This window comes from Rutidosis leptorrhynchoides, chromosome 1 (assembly GCF_046630445.1).
Source record: "Rutidosis leptorrhynchoides isolate AG116_Rl617_1_P2 chromosome 1, CSIRO_AGI_Rlap_v1, whole genome shotgun sequence".
NCBI classification, from domain to species: Eukaryota; Viridiplantae; Streptophyta; class Magnoliopsida; order Asterales; family Asteraceae; genus Rutidosis; species Rutidosis leptorrhynchoides.
This window is the reverse complement of record NC_092333.1, coordinates 128,859,766-128,874,389: the sequence shown is the minus strand read 5'-3', so window position 1 is coordinate 128,874,389 and position 14,624 is coordinate 128,859,766. Positions and strand designations below refer to the sequence as shown.

Genomic DNA, 14,624 nt, shown 5'->3' with positions numbered 1-14,624 from the left:
AAGCAGCAGAGAAAATAGAACATCCTCTCAAGGCAAGATCTCAAGAAGCCTAGGAAAAGTTGATGAAGAAGATATATGCTGATGTTATGACACAAAGATTGAATGTGAGAAAAATTATCAAGTGTAATGAATGCACCAAAAATGTATTCAACATCAGCAGGGACAACAATGTTTTTAAACGGCTTGAGCTGATTGATCTAAGAAGATATGGTCATTCTGAATGGATGGAGATAATTGAATAGTTCAGAGATAAAAGAGACAGTGAATTGAAAAACATTATTGCTGAAGAACTAAAGAATTCGTTCAAGAAGGCCACCATATATGCCAATGCACCAGTAGTAGATGTGGATGCTGAACTCGTAAAGAAGAAGAAGAAAGCCGGTGTTAGCCCATTCAGACGTGAACCAATCATTCTACCACTAGTCATACCCCAATTAAGAATGGAAGATCTCCCTGAACTCTTCCCAGGTGTGTGGAGATTAAACAAGAACCATTTGATGAAGAATAGATTTTTGTTCTTCTTGTAATATGTAATTGTTGTGATATTCCATTCCTTTTGTAATGTATTTTGAATGATAGTCATGGATATTACGATGAGTTATCTTCAAAAGTATATCATTTTATAAAATATAAATAACTCTGTAAAAGATCCCATTAAAGTAAACTTATGGGATAATTCACTGCTTATTTTTCTAAGTCCTTTAGAGCTGAGCTTTAGTGTTTTTCTTTTCATGTTAGATGTTTTATCATCATCAAATAGGGGGAGACTGTTGAGTAACCTGCATAATTAAGGATTTAATTATCATAAAACATGATTATAAAAATACTAGTTGTAATGTGTGGGCCTGCATAAGTTTACTTATTTTTTCTAAATATAAGAACAACAATGAATGATGTGTCTAAGTGAGTTGGTGTGCTACCTTCCCTATCAACACAAGATAGTTGAAGATTCAAGGGTTCTTCACGACCAACATAGGATGTATGCTGAACTAGAATGAAGATCTTATGCTGAACCAGCACCAGAAGAACCAACACAGACTTGAGCAGCACACAACAATTAGACAAATTACGCTCCATTACAAACATAGTCGTTTCATGTGTTGTCTACATCAAAGGGTACTATTCAATTGACATTGAAGACGAAGTTGAACAAAAAATGACACGTGTTGGCGGCTGACAAGAGACCTTACTAGACAACAATGGAATATAGAAATTTAACCCATGCACATTTCATGGTTAATACTTTTTCAACGCCTAGGGAACCTAACATTCCATTTTTTATTCAAATAGGATGTCTAATGGGCTGTTCCTGCATATAGCTACCGAAGAGGAAATGGAGTCACATGCTTCCTGACATAGTTGTCGGCTGAGTACATACATCCTTTGTACCATGGACAATAGATCTATTACACGGTTAGTAGGGCTTCTATAAATAGTTTAAACCACTATTGTATAAATTATTTGTGTGGGTATTATATCGATAGAGTCCAAACCTTGTATAAGCTTCATTCGTTCGACAACAATCTAGGTGTAATATGTATCAACCAGTTAACAATCAATTGTATTCACCACCTCTACAAAATTTCTGTTGTTAAATCGGGACCACTAGATATGTTAGAAGAGGAATGATTTAATATCTCCATAACAAATAGTTGGAAGAAGAAAACTTAATGGTTAACATATGTAAAACTGTATTAAAAAGGAGGGTACCATCTGTGGGTGCCGAAGTAGACATGGTCGACGACAGAAAAAAAAGAAAGAATGGCGGTAAGACACCCTTTATGGGTTTATCATTGATCTATCTATAATGATTACGAAGAATTAGAGATTGACTCAAATACATACATAAGGAAATAAATCCTCTCTATATTTACATCAAGCTTGCTCATCAAGAAACGCTAATTACTTGCTTACCAAGTATATCATTAATACATATATAATTTACGAATGTAAACGAGTTGAAGACAAATGCAGTGCATCTTAATGATATTAAGCCAAGTTTGTTAGTTATTATAGTCGTACAACGCACGTTAAAGTGAAAATAACAAAAATACAATAACATGTAGCTATTGTGACACATTGCATGGTGTTTAGGCCAAGAATCTTTTCATGTACGTACATAACTTATATTGGTCCGTAATTTTAAGGACACCTTACAAGAACCGTTAGCCTAAAACATAATAAACTATTTCCTCCGTAGTGTTTGTCACTTCAGTATATCTTGAAGATTTGTTTATGACAAAAAGGTAATTTAGTAGCCCTAAAGTAGTGTTTAATTAATTAACACTTTATATCCAGGCAACAATCATGAAAATAAGATATGATTTCCTGTTGGATAGGAAGTGATGTTGTTTTAAAGTTGTGGGTTAATAATCTATATTTTATGTTGATAGTGAAAACATATACTGTATAAAAATTTCATAAATGATAAGTTGTGACAAGAGTTAAAGAGACATGTTATTGGAATAATGATTTCATGTGGATTTTGTATTCGCCACCTTTAAACAAAGTTGCTTATTGACAATAATATTATCATTCTTTTATGTTATCAACTTGACTCGACCAAACTCAATGACGTAATATATATCCTTCAAGGTTCAAAGCACTTGACACATGGAACTCCTTTGATAAAATAAGAGATGGAGAGATAAGACAATACAAAGAGATAGAGAGAAAAGATGAGGAGAGAGATCAAGATTGTTGACACTGATTAGAAGTTAGGAGAGATATTAGATTGTTTAACTATAGACAGGTTATTGAAGCATTTAAAAGTTTTACTATATATATATTTGGGCTTATGAAAATTACTCCTATTTTTTCGAGCAACATGTTGCTTCTCCTTTTTCCGGGTTGGTGTCGTATACTCCTATTTTTTCGAGCAACATGTTGCTTCTCCTTTTTCCGGGTTGGTGTCGTATGTAGGGGACTTTGGAGGTCACCCATTCTGGTAGTGCTCTCGCCTGAGCACGCTTAACTGCAGAGTTCTCATGAGATCTGTTGCGCTTGTGGTCCCAAAACACGTCATGCTAGGAAAGGTCTCCACACCCTTATAAGGCATGCTTCGTTCCCCTCTCTAACCGATGTGGGATGGATGTAACACGGATGTTACAGACTTGGGCATTTTGAATAATGTAAGCCAGAGTTCGTATAATTAAAAAAAATTTGACCAAAATGTTGTAGGCACACAGAATTTATATTATCAACATTTTTCAAGAGCTCCTAAATCGAATCTCACTAGCAATCTATATTGAGGTACCCGAGAAAAGGTTAAAAAACGATCAAATAATACTCGTTATGTGTAAGATTGTTTCCGGACAGCATCAACAGGAAAATTTTACTCATCTCCTTTACAAGTTAATGTTACGTATCACTCCTTTTTAGGCTAACTTATATTGCAAGAAGTAAAATTATTACTCCCTGGGGTTTAAAAAAAATGTCTCCAAGAAATTTTTATTGAAATTAACTAGTTGTGGAGCCCTCGCTTCACGCCGGGGGCTCCGTTTTGAATGCGAGTTAAAAAAAAAGTCTTGATCTATTTCGTGAAAAAGAATTTTTTTCGACATCTAACATTGAAGGGTTGTTCCTTCTGTGAAAGTTGCTTCTTTTAGCGTTCGTTTTTTTTTTTTTTTTTTTTTTTTTTAAGTTAGTTGATCTATTTTGTAAAAAAGATTGTTTTTCGACATCTGTTGGTAGCATTGAAGGGTTGTTCCTTTTATGAAAGTTGCTTCCTTTTTCGTTGAGGAAGGGTAAAAAAAAAGTTAGTTGATTTTTTTGTAAAAAAGAATTTTTTTCGACATCTTTTTTCTAACATTGAAGGGTTACAAAAGTTGCTTCTTTAAAAAGATTGTTTTTCGACATCTGTTGGTAGCATTGAAGGGTTGTTCCTTTTATGAAAGTTGTTTCCTTTTTCGTTGAGGAAGGGAAAAAAAAGTTAGTTGATTTTTTTGTAAAAAATAATTTTTTTCGACATCTTTTTCTAACATTTAAAGGTTGATTCTTTTACCAAAGACGTCTCTTTTATCGTTGGGACAAAAGGAAAAAATTATTGTAACGCAAATAGTACTATTCAATCGGTGGGACAAAAAAAAATTATTGTAGTGTGAATAGTACTATTCATAATAGAAAAGACAAATTTTGTCTAGTAGTTAATATGTGAATATATGTTTAATACATGTCGTTTTGCCTTTAAACCAACGTAAGTTTCGCTGAATTAATTACAAAAATAAAAATAAAAAGATTATTGAAAGTAATAAATTAGTGTAGTCCGCAGTATAACGTTTTGTAAGTTGCAATTATGTTGAAGCATAGGATTTGCTAACATGTGCCATATGGTACATGTTAAAATTAAAAACTACTCCTATTTAATAACTCAAAACTTTCCTCCTAAATAAAAAATAATATTAAATACATATTTTATTTTGGCATCTTTTAACTTTATTGAATACAATTTAATTTATTTAAGGTAACAATTACCATCATAAATGCATTTTATCATGGGCTATGGTGGCACATTGTAGCAAAATCCTTAAAACATACAGTATATAATAAAAAGTATTTAATATAATTTATAATTACGAATTATTTAACTTATGCCCTTAAGACAGAAGTTAGGAAGCATTTATTACACAAAAGTTGTCATGTATATTATGAATTTTAATAAAATATATATGTAAAAACCGAAATTGATGAGCTTATTAAATGACTTTGATATTAAACATGAAAAGTTTAAGTGTATTATATAAAGCTTATTTTATGCTTTAAGGGTATGAGTTAGCCCGGTTACAATAACAACAAAACTCAATACCACATAAGTGGTGTATGTGGGAGGTGAGATGTAGACAATCATTCTCCTATCCGAGAATAAAGTCAAGTCATTTCTCCACCTAGAGTGAAAACACTCTCAAAAGTAGAGAAAATCATCCATCTCTCTATTCGACGGATAGAGAGATTGCTTCCGAGTGGACCTCCGGCTAATAAGTAGGAAATTTTTTTTTTAAAAATAAAATAAAATATAAAATAAAATTGAGACGCCATGAAAATAGTAAAATCAAATTTCCATGGGTTTTAAATCATACATAAAATTTAATTTAGGCTCTAAGAGTCAGTCAAGTCGCCAATAAATCGACGCTTGCTGTGGACTCAATAACTAGTATTGTATAAATATCTAAAATAATGAAGTTATAAATAAGGATTATTCAAGCTTAAAATAATTCAAAAATAAAAAGAAAAAATCTAAACCCTTCATGATAATGTCATTAAAATAATTAATTGTATTTAACAAAAATATTAACATGTTTTTTTTTTTAAAGGCGAATTTGCATCAGCGGATCATTTATTTCAACGACCCTCATCATTTGCACCCACACACGCTAGAAGGAAACTCCTACCCGGATTGCTTGGCAACTAAGCGCGGGACCTGAGTTGCTTGGCAACTAATCGCAGGAAATTGGAGAGAAAACCTTCCGCCCTCAGGAATTGAACCCGGGTTGCTTGGCAACTAATCGCGGGCCTTCCACACTGAAGCTTGATACCGTTGAAGCAAACGTTCGTTGGTAAAAATATTAACATGTTAATTGTATAATATATGAAGCATTATGTATAACTTTGTAATAAAAAAACCTCATGATCATATGTACAATATATAAAGTATTATGTACAATCTTATGGTAAAACACTCTCATAATCACCAACGGATCTTCGGTCCAGCGGTACCGCGGTTACACTTGTGTACTCGCAGGGCTAGAGGTCTCGGGTTCGAACCTCGTCACTCGCTCTAGGAATTGAAATATATTCCTTGAAGGTGGCCCAAAGGGAAGGTTTTACCGACCCGCTCCGGGACTAAGGTTCGGCCCGCCTGCCCCTCGGGATGATTTAAGGGTCGGATCCTCAGAGTGTGGTTCGGGTTTCCTGCCCGAAAGCGCGTGTGTGTGTGCAAATGATGAGTGTCGTTGAAATAAATGATACGCTGATGCAAGCTTGCCTTTCAAAAAAAAAAAAAAAAAAAAAAAACACTCTCATAATCATATGTACAATATTTGAATCATTATGTACAACCTTATAATAAAACAACTCAATGACCATATGCACAAACTTTAAAACAAATTGTATAATCTTTTACAAAACACCACATGAACACATGTACAAACTTTGAAACATATTGTACAACCTTCATATAATAATTGTATATTAATTTTTGAAAAAATTTCAAGAGACATTTGTTATTACTAATAATTATTAAATATAAATACTCAATTTTAAAGTAAACTTTATTATTATAATTATAACTATAATTATAATTATAATTATTATATTATTATTATTATTGAAATATGAGTTCTATTTACGGGATTAATTATGTTACATATGTATGCGAAATGCATGTTTTAATAAAAGGTTATAATGTAAACTTTTATAATAAGGAAAATAGTAATTGTGATGAAAATTGGAAGATGATGGTGAGAGAATAAATGTTAAGTTCATTTATACTGACTAAATTAAGTATATCAATATGTTTGTAAAAATAAGGATTAAAGTCATAAATAGGCTATATGCTTTCATTTTTATTCTAATGTAGGTTATATACTCAGAAAAATACCAATGTAGGCTATATACTCTTAAAAGGTGTATCGATGTATACCAACAAAACTTAGAAACCTGCTAACAAGTAACATCATCATCTTCATTGTATCAACATCGTCATCTAATCGGAGCTTCAAATTACTTGAAAATGATGCCAATAGCCTTGACTAACAGCTTTTGTGAAGTATTGAGATTCAAAATCCACAACGATTTCACAATTCGATGAAGAACATGAGCGGTTTTCATGAAGAACACCAAAATTGTATTTTGTTGAAATGAGTACACTTTTTGAAAGTATATAGCATACATTGGTATTTTTGGAGTATATAGCCTACATTGGAACAAAAATGAAAGTATATAGCGTATTTATGGAAGAACAAGTTGCAGGTTTTTTTTTCCATGTCATATTTAAAAGAAAAAAAATCCACATAATCATTTTAACCAGTTTAGTCACTAGCAAGTCATTTGTGTTGACATGAGTACACTTTTTTGAAAGTATATAGCCTACATTGATATTTTTTTGAGTATATAGCCTACATTGAAAAAAAAATGAAAGTATATAGCCTATTTATAGCTTTAACCCTAAAAATAACGAAAGTTTCTTAGGGTGCGTTTGATAAAACTGAATGATTTAGCGCTGAATGGTTCAGAATCTGAATGATTCAAAGCCTCTGAATAAAGTTTGTTCTGAATGAAAATAAGCTGTTTGATAATCATTTAGAATGAACGATACAAAATGAGTAAAATTACCTTATCAAAGTGTAACATGAATAAAATATTCAATATACTTGTTAGTTAAGTGTTCAGGATAGGATTTGAGGAGAAAATTACAGAAAATTTAGGCTCTTAATGGTTAAGAGAGTGTTTCATCTCTGAATGGTTCAGCAATGAATTCTGAACCATTCAGCATCATATGTCATTAAGATATCAGAAACAAACGCACTGAATACTGAATAGTTCAGCATTCAGCACTGAACCATTCTATTAAGAGGCAAACAAACGCACCCTTAGTCGGAAACTTTGATTCCAGGGTTCAATAAACTAAATGACTTTAGTATTTACATTCACTTAATACCTTAAACATATCATTAAACTGTTTCGTTTAAACAAACCCGTGATTTCACGGGTCATTTATACTAGTATAGTTCCACAATTTTTTGGTGATGTAAGTAGATCTTCAGCCAACATTTGTGCGATTGTACGCAAGAAGATCCACAATTCCTTTTATAGTTTGAAATGTACGAAAGAGCTAAAATATTTTGTTGCCATATATTTAACCAATTTATAACTTATTAGACTACATTTTTAGAAGGAACTGAACTGAGTAAACATGTATGTTATTACTGAATTTACAAATGATGATCATATACAACCCAAAATGTTGGAAAACATATAATTTCTTCAAATTCATTATTAACTAGTTACAACTAGTACTCATATTTTCAAAACATGAATAATGTTTCGATTTTAACCCATTTCCCAATTTGGGTTCCACAGATCCCAAACACTCTGTGTTCTTTCTTCTTCAGAGCTTGATCCAAGTTGACAAAAACGTGGGTACGTCCCAACGCAATCTTCATAGTGTTTTACGTCATCAGACCAGCAGCATGGCGATGACCAGTCCGATATCCAGCTGCTTTCATAAGGACAACCAATTTCAAACACATTATTCATGTTAGCATGATCTCCTGTTTCTGATGAACAAGTTCCAAAAGTAACTTCCTTTAAATTTCTACTGCTTTCGACGACAATACAATTTTCTTGTTTCATGTTGTTGTTTCTCGCGCCTTCAGAGCATTCTGTTTCAAGATTTTGATAATCTTTGAACACGATATTTTGATGTATCGGAATATATTACAGTAGAGTGGAAATTAACTAAGTAACTAACCTTGTTGAGCTTCGGATTTCTTCTTCAAATGACTTCTCCAGTAATTCTTGATCTCGTTATCTGTTCGTCCAGGTAATCTTTTAGCAATTTTTGACCACCTACACAAATCCCAAATCACAAATGTAAGTTTTATATTGTGTTACCATATATAATCCTAATCCTAATGTTTGGTCAAGTTTCACTTGATACTTACAAGTGTTTTTAAAGGCTACATGAACCCGAAATGCTTAATTTGTCCATCTTGAACATGTAAAAGAGACAATTTGCGCGAACATTGAGATTAAGAGAGTTTTTACATTTTATTTGTCAAAATTTGTTGTATCTAGAGATTAAATTCTTTGAGAAACCTTGTGATGTATGTATATACACGAATACTTACTTATTACCCAATTGGTTATGAAGATTAATAATGATTTGCTCTTCTTCATGTGTTATCTCACCGCGTTTTAAATTTGGTCGAAGATAGTTCATCCATCTAAGCCGACAACTCTTCCCACTCCTCCTTAAACCTTAACACAAACGTCTAAACTTGTTAAACTCTAAATATTTAATCAAACAATAAAATAAAAATGGGTAAATCGATAAGGTATCCCAGTTTATACTCAATTAAACAATTAATATATCAGACAATATCATTGCAGCCGTATCAAAAGGCCTTTGACCTAGCAGTATCAAGGAGCTCCTGAGTTTAAGGTCATGAGTTCGAGTCTTGTCTAAGACATTATTATGTAAAATTATGTAGGGTGGCGTGAGTTTGCCACTTTAAAAAGATATTATTCCAGCTATTACTAAAAATAGACAATATTAAGATTTAAGACTACTTTAGTCGTATTAAAAACAGTACACCACTTAAGGTGTATTGGGTTTTGTTGTTGTTGTTTAGTCGTATGAAAAATAAAAATACCTGATTCTTTAGCCAAAGCATCCCAATGCTTTTCACCTAAAGCTCCAACAATCATGGCCAATACTTCATCTTCTTCCTCGAGCCAGGGCCCTCTACGAAAGCTTCCCACATCGCACTTCGCCATGACATAGAAACATATGGTTTGAATGAAGGTTTAATTAGTTCTATAATGAGTTTGTTGTTTGTGTATATATATTTATATATATGGAAGCTTGTAAGGCTTGTTAGTTTGGATAGAGAGTACGTGTATATAGTAGGTGGAAAGTAATGGTGATTGTGGGAGCTCCACCATATCTTTTTGTGACGAATGTTGAGAGTTTTCTATTGGGTTTTGATGGGAGTTTGCATCACAATCTTTGGTTTATGCTTCTTCTTTTTAGTGACAGCAACATCTTAAGGATTAAATAAATATAGTATGTAAAGATATATAGTCGTGTCTTTTGAATGACATTAAAATTATACTGTATAAAACATCGTAAAAATTATAATGTGTCCACGTAGCATCTTCTTTCTATCAACGGCATGCACATTCATGTATGTATATACTTGTTTTACTGGCGAATCTTGAACAAAATGGAGGAGACAAGAAAATTTTAAATTAAATTAAAATATAGTTCAACAAAGAGTCGTTCGATATATTTCAACTATTTTTGCTCGAAGAATAATTAGTCTACTGAACATTAATATAATTAAATACTGTGTTTTTCTTTAATTATTTATTTAGTTTTCTAACTTGGTATAATTATTAAGTCATCAAATAATCCTTTACTAATAAGAATGAACACGCCGTATTCATAAGGATGTTTGATTTGTATTTTTGGATTGTAGGCTGTTAACGATGGAAAGACAGAAGATAAATACAAGAACATAATTTGGGGTTTCAAAATTTGTGTTATATTTATCTCTGTAGCAGATGAGTTACAGACTTACATATAAACCAGAGGCTACCCTTTCTTTCTAATTACAAAATATTGAAAATAAATAGTAGCAATATGCTCTTTAATTTACTTGTAACCGGAGATAGTAAATTAAAGGCTACTTTCTAAAATCTCTCCTGGACTAATAAATATAGCTAGTACAATGAAGCTTTTGCTCTCCACAACCCATGTACATGTGCATGATAATGGGATCATGACTAGTTGGTATATTGACTACATGTCAAACCCACGTATATAATACTCCGTACTAGTTATTGAGAAAATATTGTTTTGACAATTCCACACAACTATTTTCTTACTTTTACCTTTTCGATTGAGTTTTATCGCTGCATCGGTATAGTCGAAACGGGAGATGATCACAACGGGTGGTTTAGTCCCCTTGAGTGATCACAATCGTTGTCTAAAGAAAAAACGCACTTGTTGGTTCTCGAATAAAGGTAGATCCGCCAAGATCATCAAAGTAAGTAGTCCATCAGCTTATACCTATTTTGTTAAAACTCTTTTTTTTTTAAAGATGAGTCGGTATTTCTTAAATATTTGTTTTTATATTTTATTTTTAATTAATAGATAGAATGTTAATATTTTCAATTTGTAGAGTTAAAAGAGGATTTCTATAAAACCGGAGGGTGTTGTATAGAAAAATCAAATAAAAGTACTTATAGGTCATTTGTTGAGAATGAAGAGTTTAAAGAAATGGAAATAGATAAAATGGAGGGACCCTCGCGGATTGTTAGGGTAGTATCGCCGAACGCGAAGTAATGCTGAATGTGAAGCTGGAGCGCGAGCAGGATGATCAAAACGCTAAAAACAAGTTCATGTGTTTTGTCGCGGATGGCGAGGAGAGGTCCCGGCTCGCAAGATTCTGGCTTAGCAAGCAAGTTGCATGATATTGTTTCCATGTCTGTACTCTCTTATAAATATGTAAACCTAGTCTCATGTAACATTTTTCACGAAAATAATATAACAAAATATCTAATCTACGCCCGTGGGCTAAACTCTCTCCATGCTATCGAAGTTGGGATATAACCACGTAAATCATATATCATTTACGTTTACGTTGTTGTGAGTTTTGTGATTGGTGATCAATCACATGTCTTGTTTGGGTCCTAAATTCCTAACAAGTGGTATCAATGCTTCAAGGTTTGAAGATTAGATTGGGCACAATGGCGAATTGAGAGCATGTTTTGAGGGTTTAATGATTTGGTTATCATCGGGAGAATAAACGGTAGATCTAGAGTTTTGTTTTGCAACTCAATGGGATTTTCATTTTAATAACTACATGTTCAAAATGCAGCGTATCAAGTGTTTGGCATGAGTTGATATTCTTTGTGATATGGGTTCAAGTCCATATTGATGTAAATAGAAGCTCAGGGACTAGAATGTAAATATAAGTTCAGGGACTATGTTGTATTTAAATAGAATGCAGGGCTAATTATGTAAATAGTTGAGATTAGTCTGTTAAGGTTGTTATTAGCTGTTAGATTAGTCAAGATATAAATATGTGTAAACTGAATCTGTAACAGTTAGTTGAAATGTATTAATTGTGAGTTCATCGTTCAATCGTCTTCTTCATTGTTCAAACTCTTTATGGTATCAGAGCGTAACAATGGAGAATTGTGTCTATGTTGACGTTCTTCACTACGAATTTGAAATGACCCGAACCTGTTAACCGAAAATAACTCACATTAATGTTTTTTTTAAAAGGGCACCATCGCGTCGCGAGACAATCTGGTCGCGGCGCAATCCCACGTGTGTTTTTACTTTCGATCATAGTTCCCAGTCCAGACCATCTGCACCAGCAGCTAGTCGCGTCGCGACCTGGCTTGGTCACGTCGCGACCTCCAACATTACCAGATAGTCTGAACCTTCATATAAGCTCGGCACTCAATTTACACTGCTTGTTGCGTCGCGATGGATGAGGGTCGCAGCGCGACACTATGCTGGGTCAGATTCCTGTTTGCACAATTTTAAACACAAGTTTAACCCATTTACCAAAGTCTCAAAACATGAAACCAACTTGAAAACAACCTGTTCAAAAATCATGACAACGAAAAATAAACCTAGTTACAAGTTTACACAACCTGGTACTCAAGACCCCCAATTTAACAGGTGTACATTACGACCCAAAGTACACATAACGCATCGAGTTTTGACTCCACAACCCAACCCAAAATCACGAGCATGATCCCGGGGATTTTACCAATCCCCCACCTAAGTCCAAAGGCTACGAGCCTATCCGCCAAACTTAAGCATTCCTAAGCGTCTAATCTATCAACTAGATAGCTTCAAGCCAAGTCAACCGGTATCTATAAAAAGGTAAACAACGAGAGGGTAAGCAATGCTTAGTGAGAAGAACAGCTATACACATATGCATATAACTTACCGACCCTCGACCACAACACAAATATAGCATATGAAGCACCGCAACAAGCATCACAACTAGCATGACATAAACGTAATAACATGCTAAACACAACAATATAATAATAGTATGCTATAAAACAATGTCACACACAAACCTCATGGTTAACCAAGAGCACACGAGAATGGTTTTCGCAAAGGAACCATCGGTTATATTATTCACAATAACCATTAGTGATACGAACAAACAATTTTCACTAACCCCATAGGTGGTACGAACACACGATATCCACCTTACAACCCATGGTGATATGAACGCACGATATTCACTACGTTACTGAGTGGTATCGAACACACAAATTTGAGTGATATGAACACACGATTTTCACTCCAGTGAATCCTACGCACAGAAAACACTAAACCACATCCACCGCAAGCAAGTAAATTATATACATACATGCATAATTATTCCACTCACCTTGGAATGCACGCACATGCACAAGCCATGTATGTACAACCTTCATCATCTCATCCGAGCAAGTATCCACCTATTTATCACATAGGCATAATATACACATAAATAACAATTCTCTAAAAGAGAATCCGACACACATCCCTTAGCTGAGGGATCACACCTTGCTCGTCAGACTCACCCATTTAATACCTAATGAGCATGATCCAAGTACCACTTCGGGTGGTAATTCAACCCACACTAAACGGTACAATTTAACCGAAATTGTACTCGACCTTAAAATTGACCTAACCTAGGTCCGGACTCATATTCACTAGCTTTGAGCCAAAACAAACACAACCCATTATCATTATGAGTGATAATTCAACTCACACTAGCGAGCATACTAGTTGGACACCAACTAGCCCACATAACTCTTAAGTGCAGAAGCGAACCATTTGCACTTAATGACGCTAAATCAAACCAAAGCAACCCATTATCACTAATGGCTAGTGATTAGGCACAAATTTACCAATTCACAACATAACCCAAGTACTTAAGTACTTAATCCACCACCGAATGTGTTAGACACTAGTTTTGACCTAAATCGAGTTAACACCCAAATTTTGACTCACCATACGCTCTTATGAGCATTTAGACTCCAAAACACAAGTTGTCTAATGATTAACATCCAACTCAAGACTAATCCCCCAAAATTTGTCATCCAAACACCAGATTATAACACAAGGGTCTACACACCCAAACTCACACCAAAAACCCCCAATTTCAAAGGAAATAGGGTTTATAGGTTATCATTAACACAAACCCGAAATTACACAATAAAATTCGGAATAGGGCTTACCACAAGAACCAAAGAGAAGCCTAGTGGCTAGATAAACCAAGATGAACTCCACAACGAGCATGCATCAGCATATTCTTCACAATCTTGAGCTCTCTCTAGCTCCCTTTTCTCTCTCTAAAGTGAGTTTGGTGAGTGAAAATGAAGATAGAATGAGCTCAGGGTCAGTTTTGGATGCTTATAACCCATCACATGCGTAATTGCATATAAGTCCTCGCGTAACGACCCAACCCATTAAATAACGCAAAACCTTTTTTTTATGTCCACCATTTTCAGCTTATAGTCGCGGCGCGGCAAAGCCACCCGCGGCGCGACTCATGTGGAGAGCTGATGGTCAGCTTCATCAAAAGTTACGGTTACCAGAATACGCTATAACCCGCGGTGTGGAAAAGCCACCCGCGGCGCGGTTACCCCTGGAACCAGATTCTGCTTTGTCATTTAAAACATAAGTCCCCGATTCAGAATCCTTAAACATGTATCGACTCAAAAGGCTTCCTAATACATGATTCAATTAAGTTTACATGTTTTTCGCCCACAACCAAAGTATTTAACAACCGGGCCACATTCGCTCGTTTACAATCCAAAATATAAGTTTCGACCCGACAAGTTTAAATGCCAAACAAAACCCGAGCATGGTGTTTGGG

At 34.2% G+C, this 14,624-nt stretch overlaps 1 protein-coding gene across 1 annotated transcript; it reads right to left on the bottom strand.

Annotated features, from left to right (window-relative positions):
* Positions 1 to 7,947: 7,947 nt before the first annotated feature.
* LOC139864961 (transcription factor MYB57-like) lies at positions 7,948 to 9,523 on the bottom strand. Its single transcript, XM_071853518.1, has 4 exons — positions 9,372 to 9,523; positions 8,847 to 8,976; positions 8,468 to 8,565; positions 7,948 to 8,378 (listed from the first exon to the last, which is right to left on the bottom strand). The coding sequence occupies exons 1-4, from the start codon at positions 9,493 to 9,495 to the stop codon at positions 8,047 to 8,049; spliced, it is 684 nt and encodes a 227-aa protein (XP_071709619.1). The 5' UTR covers positions 9,496 to 9,523; the 3' UTR covers positions 7,948 to 8,046.
* Between the last annotated feature and the right edge of the window lie 5,101 nt (positions 9,524 to 14,624).